General features: G+C 39.6%; 2 protein-coding genes across 2 annotated transcripts in view; one reads left to right on the top strand and one right to left on the bottom strand.

Annotated features, from left to right (window-relative positions):
- mrps18b (mitochondrial ribosomal protein S18B) overlaps window positions 1-4,241 on the top strand; it is a 5,325-nt gene extending 1,084 nt beyond the window's left edge. Inside the window, exons 2-7 of the mRNA XM_020624813.1 lie at window positions 276-444; window positions 520-617; window positions 713-781; window positions 1,108-1,174; window positions 1,261-1,320; window positions 3,870-4,241. Coding sequence (XP_020480469.1) covers window positions 276-444; window positions 520-617; window positions 713-781; window positions 1,108-1,174; window positions 1,261-1,320; window positions 3,870-4,066 — 660 coding nt within the window. The 3' untranslated portion in view covers window positions 4,067-4,241. The remainder of the gene's footprint in view (window positions 1-275; window positions 445-519; window positions 618-712; window positions 782-1,107; window positions 1,175-1,260; window positions 1,321-3,869) is intronic.
- abcf1 (ATP-binding cassette, sub-family F (GCN20), member 1) lies at window positions 4,226-25,779 on the bottom strand. The gene is made up of 25 exons (XM_020624812.1): window positions 25,497-25,779; window positions 21,715-21,761; window positions 21,517-21,594; window positions 20,231-20,351; window positions 20,116-20,144; window positions 19,944-20,027; window positions 19,506-19,553; window positions 19,335-19,412; window positions 19,151-19,246; window positions 17,532-17,654; window positions 17,189-17,289; window positions 15,767-15,852; window positions 15,532-15,671; window positions 14,604-14,752; window positions 14,428-14,511; window positions 11,910-12,034; window positions 10,845-10,957; window positions 7,689-7,863; window positions 7,028-7,102; window positions 6,876-6,946; window positions 6,500-6,532; window positions 5,793-5,961; window positions 5,644-5,708; window positions 5,497-5,569; window positions 4,226-4,661 (listed from the first exon to the last, which is right to left on the bottom strand). The coding sequence occupies exons 1-25, from the start codon at window positions 25,555-25,557 to the stop codon at window positions 4,495-4,497; spliced, it is 2,391 nt and encodes a 796-aa protein (XP_020480468.1). The 5' UTR covers window positions 25,558-25,779; the 3' UTR covers window positions 4,226-4,494.
- Window positions 25,780-25,851: the final 72 nt, after the last annotated feature.

The raw sequence follows: 25,851 nt of genomic DNA, 5'->3' as shown, positions 1-25,851 counted from the left end.
AAGTATGGAGACAAGTCCTTTGTCCGAGGCTAGGAGAAGATCATTGGTGACTTTCACCAATGTGGTTTCTGTACTATGATGGACTCTAAATCCTGACTGAAAATCCTCAAACAAATCATTCTTGTGCAAGTCATGACCGCAATTCATAAATGTAGGCTATACATGAGCTTTATGCATCAATAACATGAAGCCTACACTTAAATAATAGCAAATTGTTTGGGATGTTGTGATGATTATTTGTTTATTTATTTATTTATTTATTTATTTGCATTTAGCCCTGTCTACCAAGGCTGCCTGTAAGAGCCTGGCCAAGTCTCTCTCCGTTTGTTCTCCAAAGTCACTCATTCTGTGAAGCAGCATCACTGCAGGATGAGGATACTGCTCAGGCTGACGCAGTTGTCTCCCAATACAAGGACAGACCTTGGGATTACTTGGAGAGTGAAGGTACATTAATGAAAATTAAGGCCGATCCTTACCCCTTACATTTGGTTTTACCATGGTCTCATTTCCTTTTGACAGAGTACATTGAGAGATATGGAACCAATCCAGTGTGGGCATGCTACAGGAGGAACCACAAAGGAGGCATTCCCCCACAGAAGACACGCAAGACCTGCATTGTAAAATTAGTTTGAATCCACAAGATACATTGGTTTAGGTCCATACATAACATCTGTAATTTAAACCAACTTTAACATTGTTTTTCTTTCTGCAGAGAGGAGACAAGATATGTGGAAACCCCTGTCCAATTTGTCGAGATCCAAACATAGTTGTCCACCATCAGGTGGGTGAGCATCTTGTAGTCCATCGTTCTTTAAACACACATGCACTCTTGTGTTACAGTACATATTAGTATCATGTTATACGCCAGTAAAGAAAACAGTGTTGCCTTAAAAAAAAAAAACAGGACCAAATCACTGTCAGTTATGGAGTTGTGAATGCAGAAGGCAGGTGTTTTTTTTTTTTAAAACAGTTTATAGAGAAAACTGTGATCTTGAATCTAATGTAAATGTTATAAGTGTCATAATAATAAGTGTCATGGAGTAAATATTAATTAGTTGTCTCATTTCTTCCTAGAGTATGCTAACCCAAATGTATTGTCTGTTGTAGAATGTGAAATTGCTGCAGCAGTTTATTAGTCCTGAAACTGGAATGGTGTATGATCCCACTCGAACCGGTAAGTTATCAAACTGAGCACATGTATTGATACATAATGGTCTTTCAGTTAATTAGTGACTCATGTTCTCACGGTCCTGTCTCCAGGAGTGTGTATGAAACAGCATAAGAAGCTGAATGAGGCAATTGGCACAGCACAAGATCATGGTATGTAACACAAAACAAGCCTTGATATGAAAAAATGGAGTGCTTTTCAGCCCCTTGGAGGTCTTGGGTACAGATTACTTCAAAGATATAAAAAGTAACATGTACCTACAGGTACTGTCAGTAGTGCCCCCTAGGTCCCCTGTATAACTATATATTTTTTAAACAGCTTTTATGTTGGATTTAGCCGTCCCTGGTAGGCTAGTGGTTAAGGTGCAGCGCTCTCACCGCTGCGTCCCGGGTTCGAATCAGGGTTGCATCAGGAAGGGCATCCGGCGTAAAACATGTGCCAAATGTCAGCAAGCGAGTAGTCAATGTGACGATTCGCTGTGGCGACCCCTAAACGGGAAAAGCCAAAAGTGACTTTCTTTCATTCTATTTTGGATTTGTACATATTAGGTAACACTGTATTTTAGGACTGAGGCTGCATACAGTAACTGATGATTTACTCAGTGTTACTAAGTATCCATGTATTCAAGTAGTTTGCAACTGAGTCAGGTGAGAGCCACACCACCTGGCCTAGGAGGAAAAAGACAGCAGCTGAACTACGAGAAATTGGCACATTCCCAGTAGGGTTGCAATGGTATGAGATTTTTACCATATGATAACGTCACAGAAAACATCACTCTCTCACAGTATTACACAATTACTATTATTATCAGCTACAGTGTACCTTAAAGGAACAAAATCAAAAGGGTCCTTTTGAAGTGCAAGTGACTATGATTTGATTTTTGATTTGATTTTATTCTTTCAAACATGTAGAAACAAATGATATCAACACACACATAATTTACACAAATCCAACCAATGCTAATCCCGAATCAGTTTGCTTATACCTAGTACATGTTTGAATGGAGTAGGAAGAAGTCAGACTTATCCAGTCCTACCCCATAACATCATCTTATACAAAAAAGTTCATGCAGCATAGGCTGCAAACAGTATCTCTACATAGGTAATTCTCTTCTTCACCAGACAATATACAGAAAATTTAAAACAGAGTGTTTCATTCATGCATTCTTGATTACATCTCTTATTCTTGCATATATCTTGAATGACACATACTTTTATATTTATATTTAAACTCCTCAATTCTAGTACTCTTTTTCATGTCCACACTTAAATTATTCCATAATTTGACCCCACTTATAGAAATACAAAATCTTTTTTTGGTTGTACGTATAGCATGAACTTTTAGATTTAACTGACCCCTTAAATTGTATCCCCCTTCCCTTTCATTAAATAACTTTTGAATTCCACCAGGTAATAAGTCGTTCCTGGCTTTATACATAAACACAGCAGTCTTATATTCCACTAAATCAAAGAATTTTAACAATTTAGACTGTATGAAAACTACATTTGTGTGATCCCTATACCTCATATGCACAATTCTTATCGCTCTTTTTTGTAATATGTACAATGGTTGAAGTGAACTTTTGTAAGTGTTTCCCCAGTTTTCAACGCCATACTCTAAGTATGGTAAAATCAATGAATGAATACAAAATGCGAAGTGCTTTCACGTCCAGCATATATCTAACCCTTGCCAATCTACTATGCCAATAGACTTGACTCTAAAGAATAATTGGAATTATAAACATGATAAAAAATATAAAAAAAGCATATAACCACAACATGTTATATAACTTAAACATGTTAGTTTGCATGTTACTACAGTAATACAGAAGTGTTCACATAGTAAAAGTACTATCACACTATAAAAGTAGCCTACTTGGTTACAGGTAAAAGTCCTGCACTGAAAATGCTGAGTACAAATAAATATTATCATAAAATGTGCTTACAGTGTTAAAAGTAGGAGTAGGTTACTCAGGGCAGGAAAATGTTATATTATACTGTATTTCCTGTACTGCTACGCTGTTGTATGTTGGGCATCATTACCAGCCTGTCACTCATGCACTAATGTAAAAGTAGGACGCGACTATTGTTGCTGGTTAAGCTGCAACTCTGCTGAACTAGGTTGTGTCCAAGTGATTATTATTGATTATTTTCATTAGGGATTAAACTGCTGATTATTTTCTCCATTAATTGATTGAATGGTTTGTAAAACAGTAGTGAGTCATGTCATTCATTCTTTGGGGGTCATGGGGCGGAGCCAATCCCGGCCGGCAATCAGGGAAAGGCGGGGTACACCCCGGACAGGTCGCCAATCCATCGCAGGGCTAACACAGACGAACAACCACACACACTCCTATGGGCAATTTAGCGACACCAATCAACCTAAGCTGCATGTCTTTGGACTGTGGGAGGAAGCCGGAGTACCCGGAGAGAACCCAAGCAAGCATGGGGAGAACATGCTAACGAATGTGTTAACGGTGGCTGTTACACTTGCAGGCCTCTGCTGCTGTGTTCATTTTGTGCAAACAAAATTAATGATTTGAATTACTTAATACTTTTATACATGGGTATTGAATACTACTGTGCACCACTGTTGAATCAGGTGCTCTGTAACTGACTTGACATTTTAAGAGCATTTGCCTTTATATATTAAAGTAAATATAATTTTAGGTATCATTCTGACACCCTGTGTCCTCTTTCAGGCTTACTTCCTTTTCAGATTCCATATGCAGAATTTTCAGGAGAGGACTACTCCAATTCCCATGATGCGGTGGGGTCCAGTCCACCCCCTCCGTGCTTAATCTCTGGTGATGCCTGGTATAAATGGTATGGCAAAATAACACCTGATCAGAATGAAGTGGCTAAAGTGAAGAAGATGTACAAGGCTTACCTGAAGTGATGGAAACTACAGAACTGCTTCTGTCCTGTTGAGAGGAGAGCTTTCAGCTGGCACCAGAAACTTTCCTGTGTTCAGGCCAGCTTTTTGCTAAACATGTACATGTTTTTGGACCATGTGAATTTCCACCCTGTCTTATGTACATACAACCTGAACAATAAATTACATGATAAACAAATTTTATTGTTCAGCTTAGCATTTTCACCACAGGTCATTTTTCAGTTTCTTCCTCCCCTTACATTCATAAAAATGATTTGCGTTAGTTACGATGCACCAGAAGAAGAGAAAGGCACCCTGAAGAAGTGTTAATTTTTTTTTTTTTAAATCAGAGTTGCTTTGGGATGTGCTCAACAGTCCTGATGAAGTGTGGGCAGCGTATGATGGAGGGACACCGTGTAGCAGAGCGGTGTGTCCTGGCAGTGGCTGCATGATCACACGTTGACCTTGCTGACCATGGTTTCTCCCAGGGCCTCCAACACTTCCCGCTTATAATCATCAAAGTCTCCATCAATCTGGTTGATCGCATAGTCCTCCACTACCCACAGCTGGCACTGAGTCTCTGTAATAAGCCGGGCGTCGTGACTCACAATGATCACAGCTGGACAAGAAGGGACAGCATGTTAGTCCTGTAGACCCAAACCACTGCTTTGGTATTTTAAACATGTGGACAGCTTTGACAACTGATCAATCTTTGGAACGTAGTCTTAGCTGTTCCAGGTTTCTCTGTTCAGGCCTCGGTCACTGACTGTCAAACACACACTCCCAACACAGAGCCCGATCCATGCATTCTAGGCCAATATTGTCACCTAATTTTAATTTTAGCATATTACAGATAAAACTATCTGAAAGACCGTTTCCACCAGGACAATAGAACAGGAAAACATGCTGGAATTCACAGATGAGTAATTTATTATATATTTAACTCAAAATTATGAAGTGAGAAGCGGAATCTATTTACAATTTTACATTTTTTGACTTAAGTCTCAATATTCAGACTTGATCTATTGATCCACTTGTATAACGATGAAATTATAATGGACAGTCAAAACAAAGATTTGACTGTCCATTATAATTTGTGTTTCAGAGCTAGAAATACCCCCCGTACCGATGCAGAACTTCACACCAAAGCAATGCTGTGTGATTGTCTGCTTAAAAAATAAAAGAACATTTTGGTTTAGTACACTGTGGCTCTTTTAAGAATACCGTGGGCCACACTTCATATTCAATAATCCAAAGTCTGACTACATGAGTAATTTGAATAATACTGAAATGACAACACCGAGTCAGTTTGCAAATTGGAGTAGAAATTTTAAGTGTGTGGTTGCCTACCAAGGCAGTGTTCAGCTCTCAGTACTCTTGAAGCCTTTAATGTAATCTCTGCGGTTTGGAGTGACAGAGCTTTATATTTACACTACATTTTTACTGGATCTTACCTCCTTTGTATTCATTGATGGCTTCTGATAAGGCATCAATTGATTCAATGTCCAAGTTGTTGGTGGGCTCGTCCTATGTGAGGGAAGGACAAAGTTAGCTATAGAATATATTAATTAACAGTGTAAAAAAGGCTCAGCGGTCCTTACCAAGATCAGTACATCAGGCTGACGACAGGCCAGTTCAGCAAACACTACTCTGGCCTTCTGACCGCCTGTTACGGATCAAATCCATACACCGTGTTACAAAATATCTCTATCCTGACAGCTGACAAATGTTTAATTATTCATGTTCATACCAGAGAGTTTGGAGATCTGAATGGTGTGGGCGTGGCTCTCCAGGCCAAAGCGTCCCAGGCACTTCCTGCCATCCTGGTAGGGAAGGTTGAAGTTCCTCATCAGGTACTCTGTGGCAGTCTCCTCCATGTTCAACTGATCAGCATACTGCTGGTTGAAGAAGCCCACTTTCTGAAGGCAGAAAACATCCCAGTTATTGTACAACCTTTCTTCATGTGAACTCACCAATACTCTGGAGCCACTATGAAATGTGAGCAGTCAGCAGCTTGTATAACAAAGCCAGTCCTTGTGGTGGAGCTAAAAGTACTGTTTACACATCAACTTCATCGCACATTCTGATATTCTAATTGGTAACTTTAGCAGGCTATAGGCCATATGGTATTTTCTGCTGAGAAGAGTTTGCAACCTTGTGCTCAATAAGCTGGAAGTACACTAAAGTAGTCAGCAGCTGAACCCCTCCTGTTAACAACCAACTGAACTGGCTCAGCACTTTTTATCACAATGAATGTAACTTTGTTTCATAAAATCAAAGTTTCATCTGGCAAGTACACCTTGTACCTGACAGGTTAAGCAAACTGTCTGAAAACAGTTCCATTCTAGAGACACTCTGGTTTAGGCTACAGGTAGGTCAGAGTGACGCAGTGTGAGAACACCACTAACAGTGTATAGTACACACTAAGAGTCTATCGGCAACAGTTGCATTACTCACCAGACGATGATTCTTCCTCATTTCACCTTTAGTCTAAGAAAGACATCAAGTCAACTCAGTAACATGACAGTGGCAAGAATAATTGCTTTACGTGAATTCTTTGAAATGACCTTGTTTTCTTCATCAGCTCATAAAAACTTATTAACAAATGTTAACCAGTTCCAATGATGCCTTTTAAGTTTTCAGCCGTTTTCCCTGGGCATTCTGCACTGTGTCATCTTAGATGAGAGACTTCTAGAGAAAGCTTTGCTAAATCTGTGCATGTCTGAACGATATATTCATGTGGACAAGAATAATTCCAAAGGACTCACTCACTTTGTAACTAGATATTTAAAAATAGATGTATAAAGATGCTTTTGCATATCCACACACTTACAGGATTTATTTTCCCAGTTAGCAGTAGCAGAAGGGTGCTCTTCCCAACACCATTGGGTCCCACTATGCAAACTAACAGAAGAAAAAAAACCCGTGTCAATGAAATAAACAGTGAAAAGGTGAATGCTAGACTCTGCTTCATTAGATACTTACTCCTAGATTCCATGTCAATTCCAAAGTCCACATTTTTGAAGAGAAGCTTCTGATCCTCATAGCCAAAGTCAACACCTTTACAGGGGAGAAAGCATGGAGAGTAATTTTACCTTAACCCTAAAACCAAGTCTTAACCCTCAAAACACCCTCTGAAGTTGTGGGAACAAGCCAAAATGTATATGCAGCAGTGGTATCGAACTGTGTCCATGACTAAAGACGTACACACACCCACAATGTGAATTTTTGCATCTGCTGACAAAAACAAAGAGATGTAACAATGGTCCCAGATGTGTGAATTACTGATTGTAGCATCTGGGTGCATCAATTCTTCCATTTTTTAAATTTAAAAAATTTCAAATTAGATACTGAAGTGAATGAATGGAACCATAATTACTATGAGTACAATTTAAAACCAGGTAACCTGTAACAAAGGAAAGTAGGACAACATTTTTATTAAAGCTTGCCATTAAAAAAAAAAAAAGGCAAAAACTATTATTAGGTGCTCCAATTCATGGCAATGTGTTCCCTCGCTGATGTTTGATGGACAGTCACGGTTGTCCCCATCATACAAACTATGTAGTCAGTCTTCACCTGCCTCCTTCAAATTTTATCTCTGTTTAGGTCAGATTGAGCTGGTGCAGCAATCTGCATATGTTCTTACTGTGTAATCCCAGAATGGGTGGTGACAGAGGAGGAGGGTTGGGGAAGGTAAACTTGACAGTGTATTCTTTAGGCCTCTTCAACAGCTCAGTGGCCTCCTGGCTTTCCTCCTTCTGACCATCCTTCTTCTTGCCTTTCTGCTGCTTTCTGGTCAGGGCCTCCCTAGTCTGCTTCTCCTGAGAGGAAATATTTTTTAAAAACTGGTGTCAGCTTCAAAATCAACACGAGACAGAATAGATAAATAAAACACCTATGTCAACAAGCTGTGGCACGCATACAGTGCCTATAGAAAGTATTCACCTCCTTCAATGTTTTACCATCTTATTGATTTTATAAATCAATCATGGTCAATATAATTTGGCTTTTTTGACAAAAAAAAAAAAAAAAAAGACAAAAAAAACATCTAATGTCAAAGTGAAAACAGGTTTCTACAAAGTAATGTGAATGTGTGTAAAGTCATGTTTTCCGTTTAATTCTTTTGTACACAGTGTATTGAATAAATGTCCAAATATAAATGCTGCTATGTTTTCTTTGAAAGCTGAGAATAACAAGCACTTTTAATGAACTGGAAATATTTTTCAATGAACAGTTACAGGGAAATGAATAAGCTGCAATTTTTTCAAGTCTTCAATCTTTGTACAACAGTACAAAGATTATACTGTACACATGTACAGTCCATCTGTCCATACTGAGAGAGTAATGCTAACCCAGCGCAAATCCACTGTAAAAAAACAAAAAGGGAGAGAGGTGTAGATTTGACCTAATAATGGTTTTACAAATATGTATTTTATTAGGGAAGGGCAAAATAATAAAATATAACAAACTGCAGCCTCACCATTAGGCTACTAGACCTGAATAAATGTAGTGAAAGCCACAAAACATTTCTTACAGATGTAGGCCTAGTTTTTAGTGCAGGGCTATGCGACTGGATTTAGTGAGGTTTACTAGTTTGCATCCTCTAAACCCACTAAAAAGTAACTGCTTAAAGACTAAAAAATGTCAATAATGTTCAGTACCTGCTCAAATTCTACTATGTACATTGTTCACTGCCAGTGATGTGGAACCTAAACTTACCCATACTGTTATGAGCTTCATTTGTAATGGAGCTCAAAACCTGATGGTGGCGCTTAAGGAGCGTCCAGAGTTTGGCGATATGTTTCCACAGTGAAGCCTGCTGACTTTGATGATCCAGTGAAGTTTCCTATAGTGTCCCCATGAGGTTGACAGCAAGGGTATATGTTTGGTTTCAACAATGATAGTGGTCACAACACACACACACACACACACACACTCCATGACTGAATACACTTTTATCAAAAAAGCCAAATCATACTGACCATGACTGAGTTATAAAATCAACAAAAAGGTAAAACATCCAAGGGGGTGAATACTTTTTATGGGCACTGTAATAACTTAGCTTTAGTCCATACTAGAATGTTGTACACTTACTAAAAATATAAAGACTTCATAGGTACATTTCATCTTCAACTGAGAGTTGTTGATTCTACACATCCATGAAAGAACACAACTTGTCACCTTGACAGAGCTTGAACTGTTGTACTTTGTTACCTCTGCCAAAGTAGGGGTCATAGTTTTACCAGCATTTGTTGGTTTGTTTGCTAGTTTGTTAACAGCAGAACTCAAAAAGTAAAGAACAGATTTCAGTGACATTTTTGCAGAGGCAGGGTATGGCCCACAGAGCAACTGATTAGCTTTTGGTCCTGATCCATATCATAATTTGGATACAGGAATTTTTTAAAGATTATTCCCCTCTGTGAGTGCTACAAAGGCTGCTGACTGTATGTGAGCCCCCTTGTGGCCAAAGTGCACAGCTGCACTGCTGATCATTCCGAGTACATACAGAGACAAAGCCCTGGGTCAGTGTCAGCTGCTCATTCACTGTCAATTGAAACCAAGTCACTCAGTCCACCCTGCAGTGTGAGACAGGAACTGAAGGAGCCCAGCAAGGCGGCAGCTCCAGCAAGCTCTCTGCAGCAACAGCCAGGCAAGAGCCATTTGAGATTTTGAACCAGGCTCAAAGCTGTTATCATTTTCATCCTTGGACTGCTATTATGCCACTTTATTAAGTTTAGACACTTTTTCAGGTGAGACCACTAATCACTTAGACTGAGAATGCTGTCAGTCTATCCAAGTAATGCCAATTTAGAAGTTGCATGAAGGATCACTTCACAGTGCAACAATCAGCCAGTAGCACAGACTGTATGAGCAGTTTATCAAGAATTGAGTTTAAGATTCCTTTATTTGTGTTCAAAGCCTTATACGGCCTTGCCCCACTTTACTTGGTTGATTTTTTATCTACTTATGTGCCGCGTAGAGCCTTGCGCTCTTCTTAAAACCTATCTCTAGTCGTCGCACGGTCCCGATCCAAAAAATGGGGTGACCGCGCATTTGCCGTTTATGGCCCTAGATTTTGGAACTCGCTACCACTAGAGATTCGATCTACGACCAAGCTAGGGGTTTTTAAATCCAGATTAAAAACGCACTTTTTTAAATAAGCGTTCGATCTTTAATTTGTTTTATTTGCCATTGAATGGCATTGTGCACGTTTTATATTTTATGATTATCTGGGTATTGTTTAGTAGCGTTTTCTCTGTTTTAGCATCGTTTTAGTGTATAGTTATGCTTATTCTGTGCAGCACTTTGGGCTCTGTGAGTTGTAAAGTGCTATATAAATGTTACTTATTATTATTATTCTTATCAAAAAGCTGTTGAACAAGCAGAACACAGACTTGCAGAAAGAAATGTGACGTCTGCAGCACTTTGCCCAAGGTCCACTCACTGAAGTCTGTGTGTTACCCCTAAACCAACGAGTGAGTGTATGTCATGTCTATCGTTTTTCTTGAATGACTTTCAAAATAATGATAGAGTCATTCTAAATGCAGGGATTAGGCTTTCATGGTTAAGCAATCGTATTATGAAGGTCAAACTCATGGGAATATTGGCTTTATGTTTTTATGGGCAAATGAAGTTGCCCTTGGTGGAGGTTTGCACTCTGAGTGCTGTCTTTTTCCTCTATGCAAGTGATTTAGGTGAAGATGTGGAGACTGGTTTTCTCTTTAAAGTCCGCTTCATTCTGTTTTGGGGACATCCAAGATGTATGAACGTGGAGCCAGTTGGTGTGTGTGGACATACTCACAGCCTGTTTGGTGGACTTGCCACCAGCCTTCAGCTCTTTGAGTTTCTTCTCCTGCTTGTCATACTGTTTCTGCAGTTCTTTCTGCTTTTGCACATACATCTTCTTGAAGGTTACTTAAAGAAAAGCAAGAAAAGCACTAATTAGGTAAGAGAGGATTTCCACTATCAGTTTTCCGTTGTGTGTCTTACTCTGTCTCGTCACAACACTAAGGCTATGCTCATATCACAAGCCCCACCACTCAAATCTAATTTGTTTTGCCACATCTAGACTTCTGACATCCATGTTTGTAAGGGTGTTCCATACTTGGTCCCTTTCAGCCCTCAAAACAAACTCAGAGTGATTAGTCAGCATTTTCTGGGGATATGTGCACACTCCAAATGAACTCAGATCCTTCTGAAATGAATCGGTTGTTTCAAGTCCACGTTCTGTTTTGTTTAATCTGTGCATTGTGAACACAAAGCACTCCAGGTTCACTTGGTTTTTTGTCATGTTTTGTCCCCTAGTCTTTTGCATGCAAGGGCATAAACACAAGCAATGTGTTCAAATATCTAGTGAAAGTCCATCGCATACAGGCGGAGAAATGTTGTATGGTAGAGAGGCAGGGTACAGCCCACAGAACAACAGCTTTTGGTGCCGATCCATATCATAATTTGGATACAGGAAGATTTTAAAAGAGAGTTGGAAAGGATGCTGACGGTATGTGAGCCCCCTTGAGACCAAAGTGCACGGCTGTGTTGCTGAGCACTCCGAGCACCAACAGAGACAAAGCCCTGGGTTAGTGGCCGAACTGAGACCACCTCCTGAAGGTGAATGAATGGGATTCATCAATATATGGTGCGAACAATTCTGCAGTTTAAGACTTAAAATATGACTTAGTTTTTACTCTCTTCATTGTCATTCGCATGAGGTTAATTCAAAACTATTCATAGCATTATTTTTGATGCATCTTCACTTTATTTTTAATGCCCAAGACTTTTTCACAGCACTTTATTTTACAAGTCATGTTAACTTAAACACAATGCATATCCAAAACCTGCAAGATACAAACCTAAAATCAATACTTACAGTAGTTCCCTCTGTAGTAGTAGAGTTTCTGGTTGTCTAAGTGGATAATATCTGTACACACATCGTCAAGGAATCCCTGATCATGAGAAACTATGAGAAGAGTCTTCTTCCAGCCTTGAAGGTAACTGTAAGTAAAAAAAATATATATAAATAAGAGTAAATAAATCTCTCTAAAGGACTAGCACAAACAGATCTTTTAAATATTATAGAGCAACATCAATTCATACATCATTTGCCTTATTAACATTGAAAAGACTTCTGTAGCAGATGGAAGTATATTATTTAGATCCATGACACTAGAGTGCCAACAAATATAAGGTTTTGCTTGTTGGTAGTGCCAGAAGGGGTTAAAGCAAAAAGCATGTTATTTTTTTGGCCCAAGGTACATGTTACCAGAACATACAGTAACACTGTGGCCAAATTCCATGGGCTGGGTTACATCTACAGATACCCTGTGGCATTTTTATCTGTAAAATCAGTGCAGCAAGATTCGAAAATGGAGTCTCTCACTTGGTCTTCTGATGAGAGGCTAAAATAATACCTAGCACCAAGGGCTCCATGTTGCAAGCCAGTAACACCACACTGACACTGAGCTATGTTCTGCTCATCACAGCTACACTACCCCCACATTCCACATTATCAAAGATGTGGAAGATAAACAACACGTTTTACAGTGCTGTGGAAACACACCCATGCTGATTCAGGAGCAGCTCAGTACAGTTCAGTCACGCATTCTTCAGCTCAGCAGAAGAGCTTGCAAAACACTATTGGAGTGCACCTCGACAACAGACTGGAATGGAAATGCAACACAGAGCAGACTACTTTCTGAGAAAGCTCACATCATGTGATGTATGCAGTAGAACGTGTAGGTTGTCTACTGCTGCAGCAGCAGAGCTAATGACACCGACAAACTACACAAACATATCAGGAAGGCTGGCTCTGTGGTAGGGACTTCTATGGAGCCTCTGGGGTTGGGTGTGGAGAGAAGGAAGCTTCATAAACTCTTGACCGGGGCTGACTGGGGGCGGCTATGGCTCAGGAGGTAGAGCGGGTCGTTTCCTAACCGGAGGATTAGCGGTTCGATTCCCGGCTTGTCCAGTCCAGTTGAGCAAGACACTGTACCCCCAGTTGCTGACATCACCGGTGTGTGAATGTGTGTGTGTTTGGGAGTGCGAATGGGTGAATGGCCAAATAGTGTGAAAGCGCTTTGAGTGTGCTGTAAAGAAAGGCGCTATACAAATATAAGACCATTTACCATTTAAGACCATTTGACCATCATGGAGAACATCTCATATCCCCTAATGGTCAAACATGCAGAGCACTTTCAGCAGTAAGACTGCTTCAGCTTTGCTGTACCAAACAACGCCACAGGAAATCCTGCAGACTGCGATCACCTCCAACAATATGTTCAATGTACATTTTGTCAATAAACAAAAGTTATTACTCAAATGTAATTTAATGAACAGTCCTTCAGACTATACACCCAATTCTCACAGATGTACAGTAAAATATCTATTTATACTTGTAATTTATTTTCTTATTCTGGTCTATTTTTGCTCAGTATCTATCCATCTAAGAAGGGCCTTAGTCAGGGACATGCGCAAGAGCCCAAAGTCATTCTAACAGAACTTCAGAGGTCTGCTGCAGAGATGGGTTAACCTGCAGGAAGGACAACTATCTCAGCAGTGCGCCATCAATTAGGCCTTTATGGCAGACAGCTAGCCAGAAGCCACTTTGAGTACAGAGCATATGACGGCCTGCTCTGAGTTGTTCAAACAACATTTCAGGGACTGAGAATGAGGGGAAAAAAATCTCTGCTCCTATGTGACAAAACTTAAATCCTTTAAGCAGAACTCCAAGCACTAATTCTGGTGAACACTAGGCACTGCTCATCACCTTGCTAGTACCATCACTACAGTGCAGTATGGTGGTGGCAGCATCATTTAGTGGGGTGCTTCTCAGAAGGATGAAGGCGAATGCAGCCAAATACAGAGAAATACCCAAAGAATATCTGTTCCAGCGTGTGCATGACCCGAGACTGGTGTGACGGTTCACCTTTCAGCATGACCTGAAGCATACAGCCAAGACAATGCTGGTGTGAAGCTTTAGCCAAAGCCCAGATTTAAACCCCAAAGAACACGTCAAGAGACCTGAAGATGGCAGTTCACAGACACATCTCATGCAATCTGATGGAGCCTGAGAAGACTTGACGGGAAGAATGGGGCAGACCGCCCATTCCTAGTGTTAAAGACTCAAAGCCGCATCTGCTGCCAAAGAGATGACTGTCAAAGTACTGAACTAAGGATCTGAATACTTTTGTAAATGAGAGATTTCAGTTTGGGATTTTTATTAAATTTGCAAAAAATTTCTGAAATCATGTTTTCACTTTGTCATTAGGGGTCATAAGTAATAAATGACTTAATATTCCTTCCCATTCTTAATCCTAAATAAAAACTACCATTATCTAATAGTAGCATTATTCAGAGAAACACATTAGATTAAAAAAACGTCTTTATACTTGTTAAGCCAGATGACAGCATTCAGGTCCAAGTGGTTGGTGGGTTCGTCCAGCATCAGTAGAGTGGGTTCCATAAACAGAGCTCTGTTGGTACAGAAGGTTAAAAGTGAGTGAAATAGAATTTCAAACAGATTAATGCTGGACCTGTTCCATCCATAAAGTCTGTAATGGTGTACCTGGCGAGGGAGACTCTCATTCTCCACCCTCCAGAGAATCTCTTGGTGGGTCTGTTCTGCATTTCAGGGGTAAATGACAAACCAGCCAAGATCCTCCTGGCTTTGGCTTCTGCTGCAGCAGCTCCAATTGCCCTAAGCTCTTCATAGACCTGATGAGGAGGAGAAAAACTGATCTAAACCACATTTATGAAGGTCAAATGAAATGTTGCAAATAGTCTCTTACTAAACAGGAAAACTGCACCCAGTTACAGCAAGTATGTAACATTAAGGCTAAACCATGAAGGCATGCATTAATGCTGTAATGAGATGTTTATGACAGACAGTTTGGGGAATACGTTTACAATTTCCCTTTGTCTTCAAAATACATTTGAATAACCTCAAGGTTCATCTCCATGTTTGTGTCTTGACCTGTCAGACTTTTTATTGATATGAACGTGTTCTCAGTCAAGCTATTAATTTGGCAAGTACAATTTAATAGAGACAGGTTGGAGTAAAAACAAGTGTTTAAGTTGGGTTTGAAACTAAAGATTTAGGCATGAGAGCCTGCTAGATTTACACTGTATGATTGGAGTCCACTAGCTTAGTTAATATGCCCAGAAAGGGGAAAAACCTCACAATGTAGATTATCAGACTGAAGCTTTTTTTTTTTTTAGACTGAGGTTTTCCTTACTTAATTTGAGGGTCCATGGACAGAAAGTGTAATGTGCTGTACAGATCATAAAGTCCCTCCTTGTGATTTCTGATATTGGGTTATGCAAATCAAAATGACTTGACCGTAGATCCTATAGGACTGGGGTGCTGAAAATAAAACCATATGCACAGCAGTGTTGCTGTAACTAAACAAACGTTAGTGACTGTCAGTTTATGAGGCTGTATAAAAAAATGACAACATTCTCTCTCTCTCTCTCACACACACACACACACACTCCTTCTCCAGCCTCTCAGCCACTCTGTCCTCTCCTTTCTCCAACAGAGCCTGAAGCTGTTTCTCCTCCTCAAGAAGCTTCAGGCGACGGGTGTCTGCCTTCAGCACTGCCTGCACCGCTGGTGTGTCATCAGCTACCACCTCTAACAGAAACACAAGTACATGACAGAGTGAGTGGATGACAACAGCGTGGTCACACACAGAAATTATGGATAGCACATCCTGACCAATCACTTACCCTGTTCACACAGTAGTACATCAATGTTGGGGGGAATACTGAGAGCTCTGTTGGCTATGTGTTTCAGTAATGTGGTCTTTCCTTTTCTGAAAGACAAAGACCACAACAAGAACACACTGAATCATTTATTATCAATGTTTAAGTTGAAATTAAGCAACATGTCTGGTTACTGCTCATACCATGAGGAAACCTATTCATACTTTATTCATACTCATGTTTCTGGCTCAACATCATACCACTAGTACTTTGGTGATTTTATCAACAGGAGCCATCTATTTTAATCAAACACCCTTGAATCAATACATGCATATAAATCAGCATTAGAAATAATCACAATCAATTTTTAAGTGCATTTTTATTTATATTTAAGCAGAAATGTTTGCAAGTCAATCTGTATTTACAGCAGCACTCAGAGCACTCTGCCAAGGGGCAACTCGGTTTCCCATAATGTCATAAAAGCAATATCCCCATGACAGTTTGACCCTCATAATATGGTTGCTTGACCATGAAAACACCCTGCTGGCATTTGGACTGATGCCGATATCATTATTAGTTTGAAGGTTTTTCAGAACAAAAACGACAGACATGACAGACATCCACTTGGTTTAGGGGTAAAACGGGGACTTCAGTGAGTAGACCATGGACAAAGCGGTGAAGCCATCACATTTCTACAGGTTTGTGGTCTACTTGTTCAACAGCTGTTTGATAAACTGCTCATACAGTCTGTGCTGCTGGCTGATTGATGCACTAAGGAGTGATCTTTCACGTCCTGTGCTATCACTCTGCTCCTCTCCTCTAAACAGAGACTGACACAGAAAAATATATTGGAAAAACCAAGCAGGATGGTCCACATCAACCCTCACCTAGCTGTTGCTGCAATTGTGGCCAAAACCCACCATCAATCCTTCTTGAAGTAGTAGACTACTAAAAATTTGAGTCCAAAAATGAGCTGGCACTAGCCAGGCGAGTGAGAGAGCTGAACTGTGCATGAAGTCCAACACATACATCGCCAAAGAGCAGAAATTTTTCAGAAGAAAACAAGCTACACATAGGCTAAATCACAAATGGCAAAACATGCACAGCAAAGGGTCTGAATACTTATGACCATGTGATAGTTCAGTTTTTCTTTTTTAATAAATCTGCAAAAATGTCAAAAATTCTGTGTTTTTCTGTCAATATGGGGTGCTGTGTGTACATTAATGAGGAAAAAAATGAACTTAAATGATTTTAGCATATGGCTGCAATATAACAAAGAGTGAAAAATTTAAGGGGGTCTGAATACTTTCCGTACCCACTGTACTAAAGCAGCAAGTTTCACCAAGTTTATCAAGATCAGAGTGCAATACTAGAAACATATATTCTGATATAAGGCTATATAAAATACCATCCTACAATGGTAATAAAAGAAAAGGGGATACTTACCCATTTGGTCCAACCAAACCATATCTTCTTCCTGCCACAATCAGAAGGTCAGCGTTGACGAAAAGCTCCTTGCCATGTGCAGATATGCTAAATCTCTCTAGCTAAAGTACACAAAACAGATCTTCACTAAAAGAGACAGACCAGTACATCCAAATGTTTCCATACTACTTTTATAGCTAAAAGCATCTTGAGATTAAAAGGTTAAGGGAAGTTAAGAAAAACATGTACACATCAAACATTTACAAATGAATAGGTCCAATTTTTCATTACAGTTCACATTTCTAGACAACAAAATTTCAGGGATTTTAAGCCACTTGTTGAGAAGAATGTAAGAAGCCATCACCTTAATATCAGAGGCGTTCTCCAGCATGGCTTGTCTGGAGGACATCTCAGCCTGTGAAATGGAGAAGTCTGCCTCGAAGGCATTCTGAGAACGAACACTAGCCACCTGACGCTCATACTCCATCTGTAACGATATACACCAACAAAGACAAGCAATAACCCATGAACTCAAGAGAAAATAAACCTAGTTACATTTTCAAGGTTATTTTTTCAGACTTAAAAAAACTCGTTCCCATCCACAGAATGCATCTACTACCTTCATTATCGATTAATTTACTGATTGTTGTTTTGATGACTAGCTTATTTGTTTGGTCTATAAAACAGAATATAGTGAAAAATGCTTCTCACAATTTCCACATGCCCAGGGTTCTTACAGTTCCACTCGAGATATTTTAGTACTTATATTTCCATATAGAAATATTCTGCTACAAACAATATACAAGCTAACACAGGTTTTTCCTCAAAAAAAGTTCAGTGGATGTCTGTAATAGGCTGCCCCTCATTGTGAAGTCAGGATTTATGAATATTCAAATATACCAACAGCACACCCCCCACCACCGCACCTCCCACATAGGTCAATGAACTTAGTCTGTCAGGATGAGATGCAGGAGTGAAAACTGAAAAGATTTAGCAGTTTCTGTTTAAGCCATCATGTGGCAATGTTATATAAAAGAGATAAGTCAAATGTATTTACAGTCCAGTCTGGCTGAGTTTGACAGTATGTCAGCATCTCTTTATTTAGTGGGCCAAAAACATAATCTAGTTACAGAGATCAGGGAGACTGGATTATTAGCAGCAGGCGAGATGCCAAGCTCCAAGTGCAGCCACACCCACTTGCTACGACCACTATGTGAGCGGGTGCCTCCGTAGCTACTGCTAACTGTTGGTTGGGTGGTAAAATGCTAATGTTGGGATGTGCATTGGGGCATAGGCAAATTAGAGATGGATTCCTTTATTTAGGTTTTGCAACAGGTCAGCATTGAACTGGCTCCTAAAGGTAGGCTACACTGTTCATTTATTTTGTTTTGATTCTGTAATAAGCTATCATTACAGTTTGTGTTCACATTGTGAGCGCCACATGATCATTGTCATTTATCACTGCTGCCATGGTGCACGGCTAATAATACTGGGTCTTGTCTTTAACTGTGATTAACCTTATATAATTTAGTGATCTCTGTGTTCATGTGTGAGCCAGATAATGGAACTTCACACTTAACATTAGCTTCTTACTGTGGCTGTGACTGGAGCTCAGTGGTTACAGCCATGATGGCTGTAGCTATTCAAAAACAGACATGTACATGTAGCCTACATGCTTTTCTTTGCTCTTTATTGTCTGTCATAAGTATTAATTCTGGTTTGTGTGAAAATCAATTCTTAAAGTAGTCTAAGCTGCAAATATAATGGACTGAATTCCCCAACAATAAAAGTAAAGGTTGTTGCATCAGCTTTAGCTGTACATGGTTTTAGAGCAAAAGGACTGCATGTAAACGAAGGGGGTGAGCTTGGTACGTCACTGTGAGAAACAGACATTGTGGCTGTGTGTGTGTTCTTATGTTATTTATATTGCCTGCATATAAACAGTTATATAACTAATACACCATAGCAGCAAATAGTGATTACCTGTTTCTTCATCTTCTTCTTTTCCTTTTTGCTAAGATTAGCATATGGGTCATCTTCCTGTTGTTTGGCTTGTTCTGCAATGACATCTTCAGCACTCTGATGATTACAGCCAGAGAAAGGCAGGAGTTAGCATTGATCCAAAGCAGAGAATGAGAAACTATAGCTTTGTGGAAGAGAAACATACCATCATCATATCACCTCCGTCACTGTCCTCCGCATCATCCTCATCCTCACTGCATGATCGCTCAGCAGGTTTGCCTTTCTACATAGACACAGGTAAATAGTTACTTGAAAAATGCCAAAAGTGAGGTTAAAAATTAAAAGAACACAAGCAACATCAGTGCTTATTACTTGCCTTGTGTTTCTTCTTTGTCTTCTCACCCTCATCATCATATTCTGGTGACTAAAAGAGGATAAAAAACATTTTCCAAACCTTCATGTAAATATCAGACAGGATGCATAAAATTTAAAAAGGTATAATGAAAACATGTTATTCTGTGTTGGGTTTTAAATGTTTGTTTTTCTAAGACATTTGTCTCAGCACCAAAGAAGGATCTTTTCAGCCACCTGTGAATTGCACAAAATGTCTTCTGTCCAAAGTATTTCAGGGTGTGTTGTACAATGAGTGAATTAATAAGAAACAAATATTACTAAGAACATAGTAATACTATAGGCCTTCTGTGCTTATTGTGACCAAACTAATAGTCGAATAACTGGGTCCTGCCCTACACTATTCACTAATGCTGCATTTGTTGTGTGGTCAATTTCAGCCATGTGAACTACAATGCTGTACCTTTTTTGCTGGCTTATGGTCTCTGTCTACAACAGGGTCCTCATCCTCATCACTCTGGCTGAGAACAGCAAAGACGTTTCTACCCTGAAAGGAACACAAGAGGTGCTTTACACTCAACTTGGAAAGTGTCAGGAGGGCAGAGATAGTGTGCTAATGCAACTTAATGGCAAACCTTCTTGTTTCCTTTACTGGGGGCAATGGCTGTGAAAATAAATGGCAACCACAATGAATCAGAATAAGAATAAGAATGACTGAATGAATGAGGACCAGTCTTGAAACATTTATACCTGGCTCATCTTCCTCGTCACTTGCTTGAACTGAGAGCTTTTCCAGCTTCAGCATGACATCCTCATCATAATCTGCATCTCCACCTTTTACTTTCCGCCGGTCTTTCTTCTTTTTCTGAGGCTGAAAAGTACAATTTCAAATAAAAATTTCATATTACTTAAAAAATTATGATAGCCGTATTTTAAAAAGTACAAATTCTATACATCAAATGTCTGAAATTATTAAAACTCAATCCCTTATATAATGCAATTTAAATTTTTTTCAATCGTATTTCATATTAGATTTTTTTTTCATAATGCTCTTCTCAAAAGCCTGTTGTTATTTCATTGATTTCATAATACTGAGTTGAGTTTTTCCTAAAACTGTACCGATCGATTGACTGGAGATGAGAATTTAGTTTGATCAGCCATGACTGGTGAACAGCCAGGCAGTTTGAGAGATCCGATTCTGTGCCCGTCAAATTTACACAGACGATGGTTCATGTTGAGCATACAGTGGTGCAGATTGACAGCGTAGCATCTCGTGTGCACTTCGCATGGGGCTCATGCATCGGGTGCATGTTCAGTTGTACATTGGAAGCTTCTTCAAGCTAATAATGCATCTTTCATTTTAGCTTGTTTATAACAATTAGCTATTAGCTTAACTAGCTTGCAATGGTTAACACAAAATGGCAGTGGATGACACAGTGCAGGCAAAACTGAAATTAGCTTCTGTGCAATTTTATGCTCATTTAGTTGCATTGATAAAATGCTCTTATTGACTTTTTACTTGAGGAGGTTTTACTGCACATACAGTAACAACTTAGGTGAAGTCAACTTGAGCAATGTTTCACTACTTCTGATGTAAGCAAACAACGCACACACTGTAGTGCCTGAGAGCATTGCTGCAAAAACGGAATGCAGCACAATAATCTTCATCTCAATTATTTTGTTTTCATAATCATTTGTGAAGGCAAAATCATTATAGAAAATAAAATTCAATTAAATGCCCAGACCTAGTTCAAGTAGCAGACCCATCTCAACATCAACAGTTCAGATTAGGCTGTGTGAATAAGGCCTTCCTGGTCTTGTCCCACAAAGCATGTTTGTGATTTATTCCGAATTAAAGGTACACCTAACCAGCATGGCTATCACTACATTCTGCAGAAACACACCATCCCATCTGGTCTGCAGTTAGTGAGACCACCATTTGTGTTGCTCACTTACTTTAAACCTAAAAAGTCATGTGACCTTTCAATTGTCCGTGGTATTGCAATAAAAAACATTTTAAAAAGAGTCAAGATTACCTGTTTTCCCTGAGTGTCTCTCACAGCCACTTCAACAACCTGTTCAGGTTTGCTATCTGTGGTGAGTTCCTTAAAGAACTGGTGAAAAATAAAAATCAAAAACTTTAATGAGACGTTGTACCACAGAGATCAAACATCAGCTATAAAACATTTTAATACTCTAAAACTAAAAAAAAACAAGCTATTTTATGTACTCACAATCTTTTTGTCCTTTTTATCTTTCTTGCCCTTTTTCATTGTTTTTTCTGTTGGAAGAAAACATTATTTCACAAAAAAAAAAAACAGTGGCCATCAGTGATCTGGTAAACTAACAACAGTTAGAGAGTTGTCTGCAATTATTAGGACAATGTCAGGGCTGTGTGCCAGCACTGGAAATTAAACAGCCTGTCCTTTTGACAGAATTAGAGCATACTTGTGGTGACAGCCTGGGGGGGGGTCATGTTTTCATAATTATTGTTTATTAGATATATTTCAGGGTGGGCCAGAATTGGCCCACGGGCCGGACGTTGCCGACCCCTGCTGTACAGGGACTCACTGTTTTACCTGACCGGTCTAACCTACAAGCAGCTGGCCTGAGAAGCCCCCCACAGCAGTGAATGATCAGCTCATCAATGCTGGATTCCCCCCAAGCAGTACCGGTTTGTTTTGACTGCTTGAGGCCAACGTGTCTGCTGCATGTGATGTGTTGCTGGTTAGTGAGTGGAATAATGAGCCAAGATGTTATTGTTGGTGCTATGCTACTAAAAAATGTGTTGGTTTTTTTTAACTTACTGTTAGTACCAAGTAGTGTTGCTTTCGTCAACGAAAATTATGACTAAATATCGTTGACAATGAACCTTTATCACATGATGAAAACGAGACGAGACGCAACGAAAATACTGGTCGTGTGACGATGACTATAACTAAATGTATAATGCAATATTGTTGATGAAAAAACGAGACTAAATGTGGTTCACAAAATAAAAACTATGCCAAAATGTCTCTTCATTTTTGTTGACCAAAACGAGATGAAACGAAATGTTACAACGTTATTTCGTCTCGTTCAGTCGCGTTATTATTATCGTTTTGCAGTACTTGTTTCCTGTGTCTCGCATCAGGGGCCGCATCAGGTCGCATTGTGCAGGCGTAGGTGATGTCACTTCCTTAAGCCCCACTGGCGGCATTATTTAGAAGATGACAACAAACAAAGTTAAGTCTGACACAGAGAAAAGGATCGATGGCCGGCCAGCTGGGGTTTGTCATTGGGAGAAAAAGAAGAAACGACATTTGGAAAAACTTTCATTACACAGAACTGGAAAAGAAAAAAATGTGTTGTGGAAAAAGATGGGGAGAAATGTGGCCACAAAAACACACAAAATGTGTATTTGATGTATTCTTGAGTGTGTAAGGTAACAATAATATAATAAGATAACCTTGTTTGAAATGAGTTTGGCTAAAAGAAAATTTTGGTTTCGTCTATACTACTAGGTACTTATACTATACTGACTGGGTTAAATAGAATTGCATTACTAAAAAGAGACTAAAATACAATTTTCATTGACTAAAACTAGACTAAAATGCCATCAGTTTTGGTCGACTAAAATTAGACTAGACTAAAAAGAGTATGAACGTGACTAAGACTAATAAAAACTAAAATGACAGCTTCACACAAAGACTAGACTAAAACTAAAATTAAAACAGGCTGCCAAAAACAACTCTAGTACCAAGTAGTGGAAACATCACTCCCTTTCAAGTAGCTCCAAGGTCAGTAAATCCAACCGGTGGTCACTGCATTTTCCCCACACGACCACATACAGTCCCAAAGTAGTGCAATTAATTCCAACAACAATAACATCATGGATCATTAGTCCACTCCTTAACCAGCATCACATCACCTGCGGCAGACACACTGGCCTCAAGCAGTCAAAACAAACAGGTACTGTGCTCCAGGGGAATCCAGCGATGATGAGCTGATCACTAACCGCAGCTGGGGCTTCACAGGCCAGCTGCTTGTAGGTTAGACCTGTTCAGGTAAAACAGTGAGTCCCTGTACAGGAACATTCCCAGACATGCAGTAACCTCAGGCCCTGTAATTTTCTCCACATTCTCTGGTCACAGTGCAGTAGCAGGAGGGAAAATATATCCACAAAATAAAATAATATATCCATAAAATAAACTTTGTTGAAAATACACGACTAGTTTTTGCAGATTCTCAGTCACCCAGGTCATAGTAAGCTGGAAAAAAAAAACAGCCGAGGGGGATAAATATCTCTGGCTCAACGCCAGTCAGTCAGAGCTGATGAAGCCTCTTGGATGAGAGGTGAAACGTCTTCGACCTAGAAATCTAGTCCATTTGATTTTTTCTAAGTTTTCTCTCAGCTTACACATGACAAGCAAGGCAATATAACATTTTGCCTATATGATGGGGCACCTGTAGATGTCAGGCAAGCTCACATGAACACACTACGGTCTGGATTTCATGCCCATTCAAGGAAATCCTTTAACTATCACATAATACTTAATTTTGTTAGAAAAAAAAGCCTCAGAAGTGAGAGTTGTCTTTTTGAGTACGTTCACACTGCAGGTCTTAATGCTCAGATCGGATTTTTTGCCGAAATCCGATTTTTTTTGCGCTGTTGTTCACATTGTCATTTAAATGTGACTGCCATCCGTCTCATGTGTGAATGGTATACTGCCCTGAGGTGACCCGCATGCGCTGAAGAGGACGTGACGTCAGACACAGTGTACTGTGTTTGCGAAAATAAAAATAGATGCGACTCGTGATAGCATGTGCGTAGCGATGTACCAGTTAATGTGCAATCAAAATAAAGAAATAGTAAGAAGACGAATATCAAGAAGAAGGAAAGCACAAACATTGCTTATGGCCTCCGCCTCCTCTAGCGCAGAATTGTGACGTCTGTCACATTTCAATGACATAAAAATCGCATGAAATGACATGGTCGTTCAGACTTAAGTCACATTGCAAAACATCGGATATGTATCCGATTTAGGACCACATATGAAAGTGCCCTGGGCCTGATTTGGAAAAAAATCGGATTTGTGCTGTTCACACTGTCATAAGGAAATCGGATATGGGTAGTACGTTCACACTGCAGGTCTTAATGCTCAGATCGGATTTTTTGTGCTGTTGTTCACACTGTCATAAGGAAATCGGATATGGGTAGTACGTTCACACTGCAGGTCTTAATGCTCAGATCGGATTTTTTGTGCTGTTGTTCACACTGTCATAAGGAAATCGGATATGGGTAGTACGTTCACACTGCAGGTCTTAATGCTCAGATCGGATTTTTTGTGCTGTTGTTCACACTGTCATAAGGAAATCGGATATGGGTAGTACGTTCACACTGCAGGCTGAAGTGGCCCAAATCCGATCTTTTTGCCCAAATGTGACCCATATCCGATTTCCTTATGACAGTGTGAACAACAGCACAAAAAATCCGATCTGAGCATTAAGACCTGCAGTGTGAACGTAGTCTTAGACGTGACCTAAGGCTAAAAACTGTTGTAACATTGTAGACAAGTCAAAAAAGCATCATGGGCTCCTTAATGTTACATAACGTTTCATCCAACCACATTTGTTTCGATTAGCTTCACAAGCGATTTTCCGCTTCTTCATGACACTGTGGCCGCTATAACGATATTATAATGTTCAAGGCCCTATCTAGAAGTAGCTAGCAAGCAATTTAACGTAACGTTACATTAGTTCGAACATTCAAAGTTGAAATTTTATTGAAATGTGTGCCTTTAGATGAATATGGTAGGAATAACCTTAAACCCGAGAGGATACTCGGTATTCATGAACGGAGCTTAACTTGGTTATAACAAGATATACGCCACTGTCTAAGAAGCTTAGAGGAAAAAATACGGATTTTCTAAAGTCACATCATAACATTATGCTGAATTATCGCTAACGTTAGCTCTTATTTGACACCATTTAGCATGCTAGCTAAGCTCCTCAAAAACCACTGATGTTATCTCACCAGCTGCCGGAGCGACTTCATCGTCCATCCACACTGCTTCCTCTGTCGTTTTCTTGGGCATTTCGATACTTCAATAGCAACTGTATAAAATGATGTAACCGAAATTAAATCCTTTTTTTTCTATCCAGCAACTTTATGAGCTAAACACGTCACACAAGCTAACAACGTGATAATACCGCATCACACTAGCACGGATCGTCATCGTCTTCTTCTTCTTCTAGCTATGGTGTTTATTGGAGGATTGCAAGCCAACCTAAGGTGCATTACTGCCCCCTACTGGGTTGTGGCGTGTGGAACGATAATATATTATCATGCTTCTTCTTCTTCTTCTTCTTCTTCTTCTTCTTCTTCTTCT

This window comes from Monopterus albus, unplaced genomic scaffold, assembly GCF_001952655.1.
Source record: "Monopterus albus unplaced genomic scaffold, M_albus_1.0 scaffold339.1, whole genome shotgun sequence".
Taxonomy (NCBI): Eukaryota; Metazoa; Chordata; class Actinopteri; order Synbranchiformes; family Synbranchidae; genus Monopterus; species Monopterus albus.
Note: the sequence above shows the minus strand (reverse complement) of the source record. Positions and strands in the feature narration are given on the sequence as shown.

Excerpts from the sequence above, each read along its gene's own strand:
- abcf1 (XM_020624812.1), bottom strand. The coding sequence starts at position 25,557 with ATGCCCAAGAAAACGACAGAGGAAGCAGTGTGGATGGACGATGAAGTC. Across the intron at positions 19,554-19,943 it reads ACCATAAGCCAGCAAAAAAG|TCACCAGAATATGATGATGA; the intron begins GTACAGCATTGT and ends ATCCTCTTTTAG. Across the intron at positions 6,947-7,027 it reads AATTGACATGGAATCTAGGA|TTTGCATAGTGGGACCCAAT; the intron begins GTAAGTATCTAA and ends TTCTTCTGTTAG.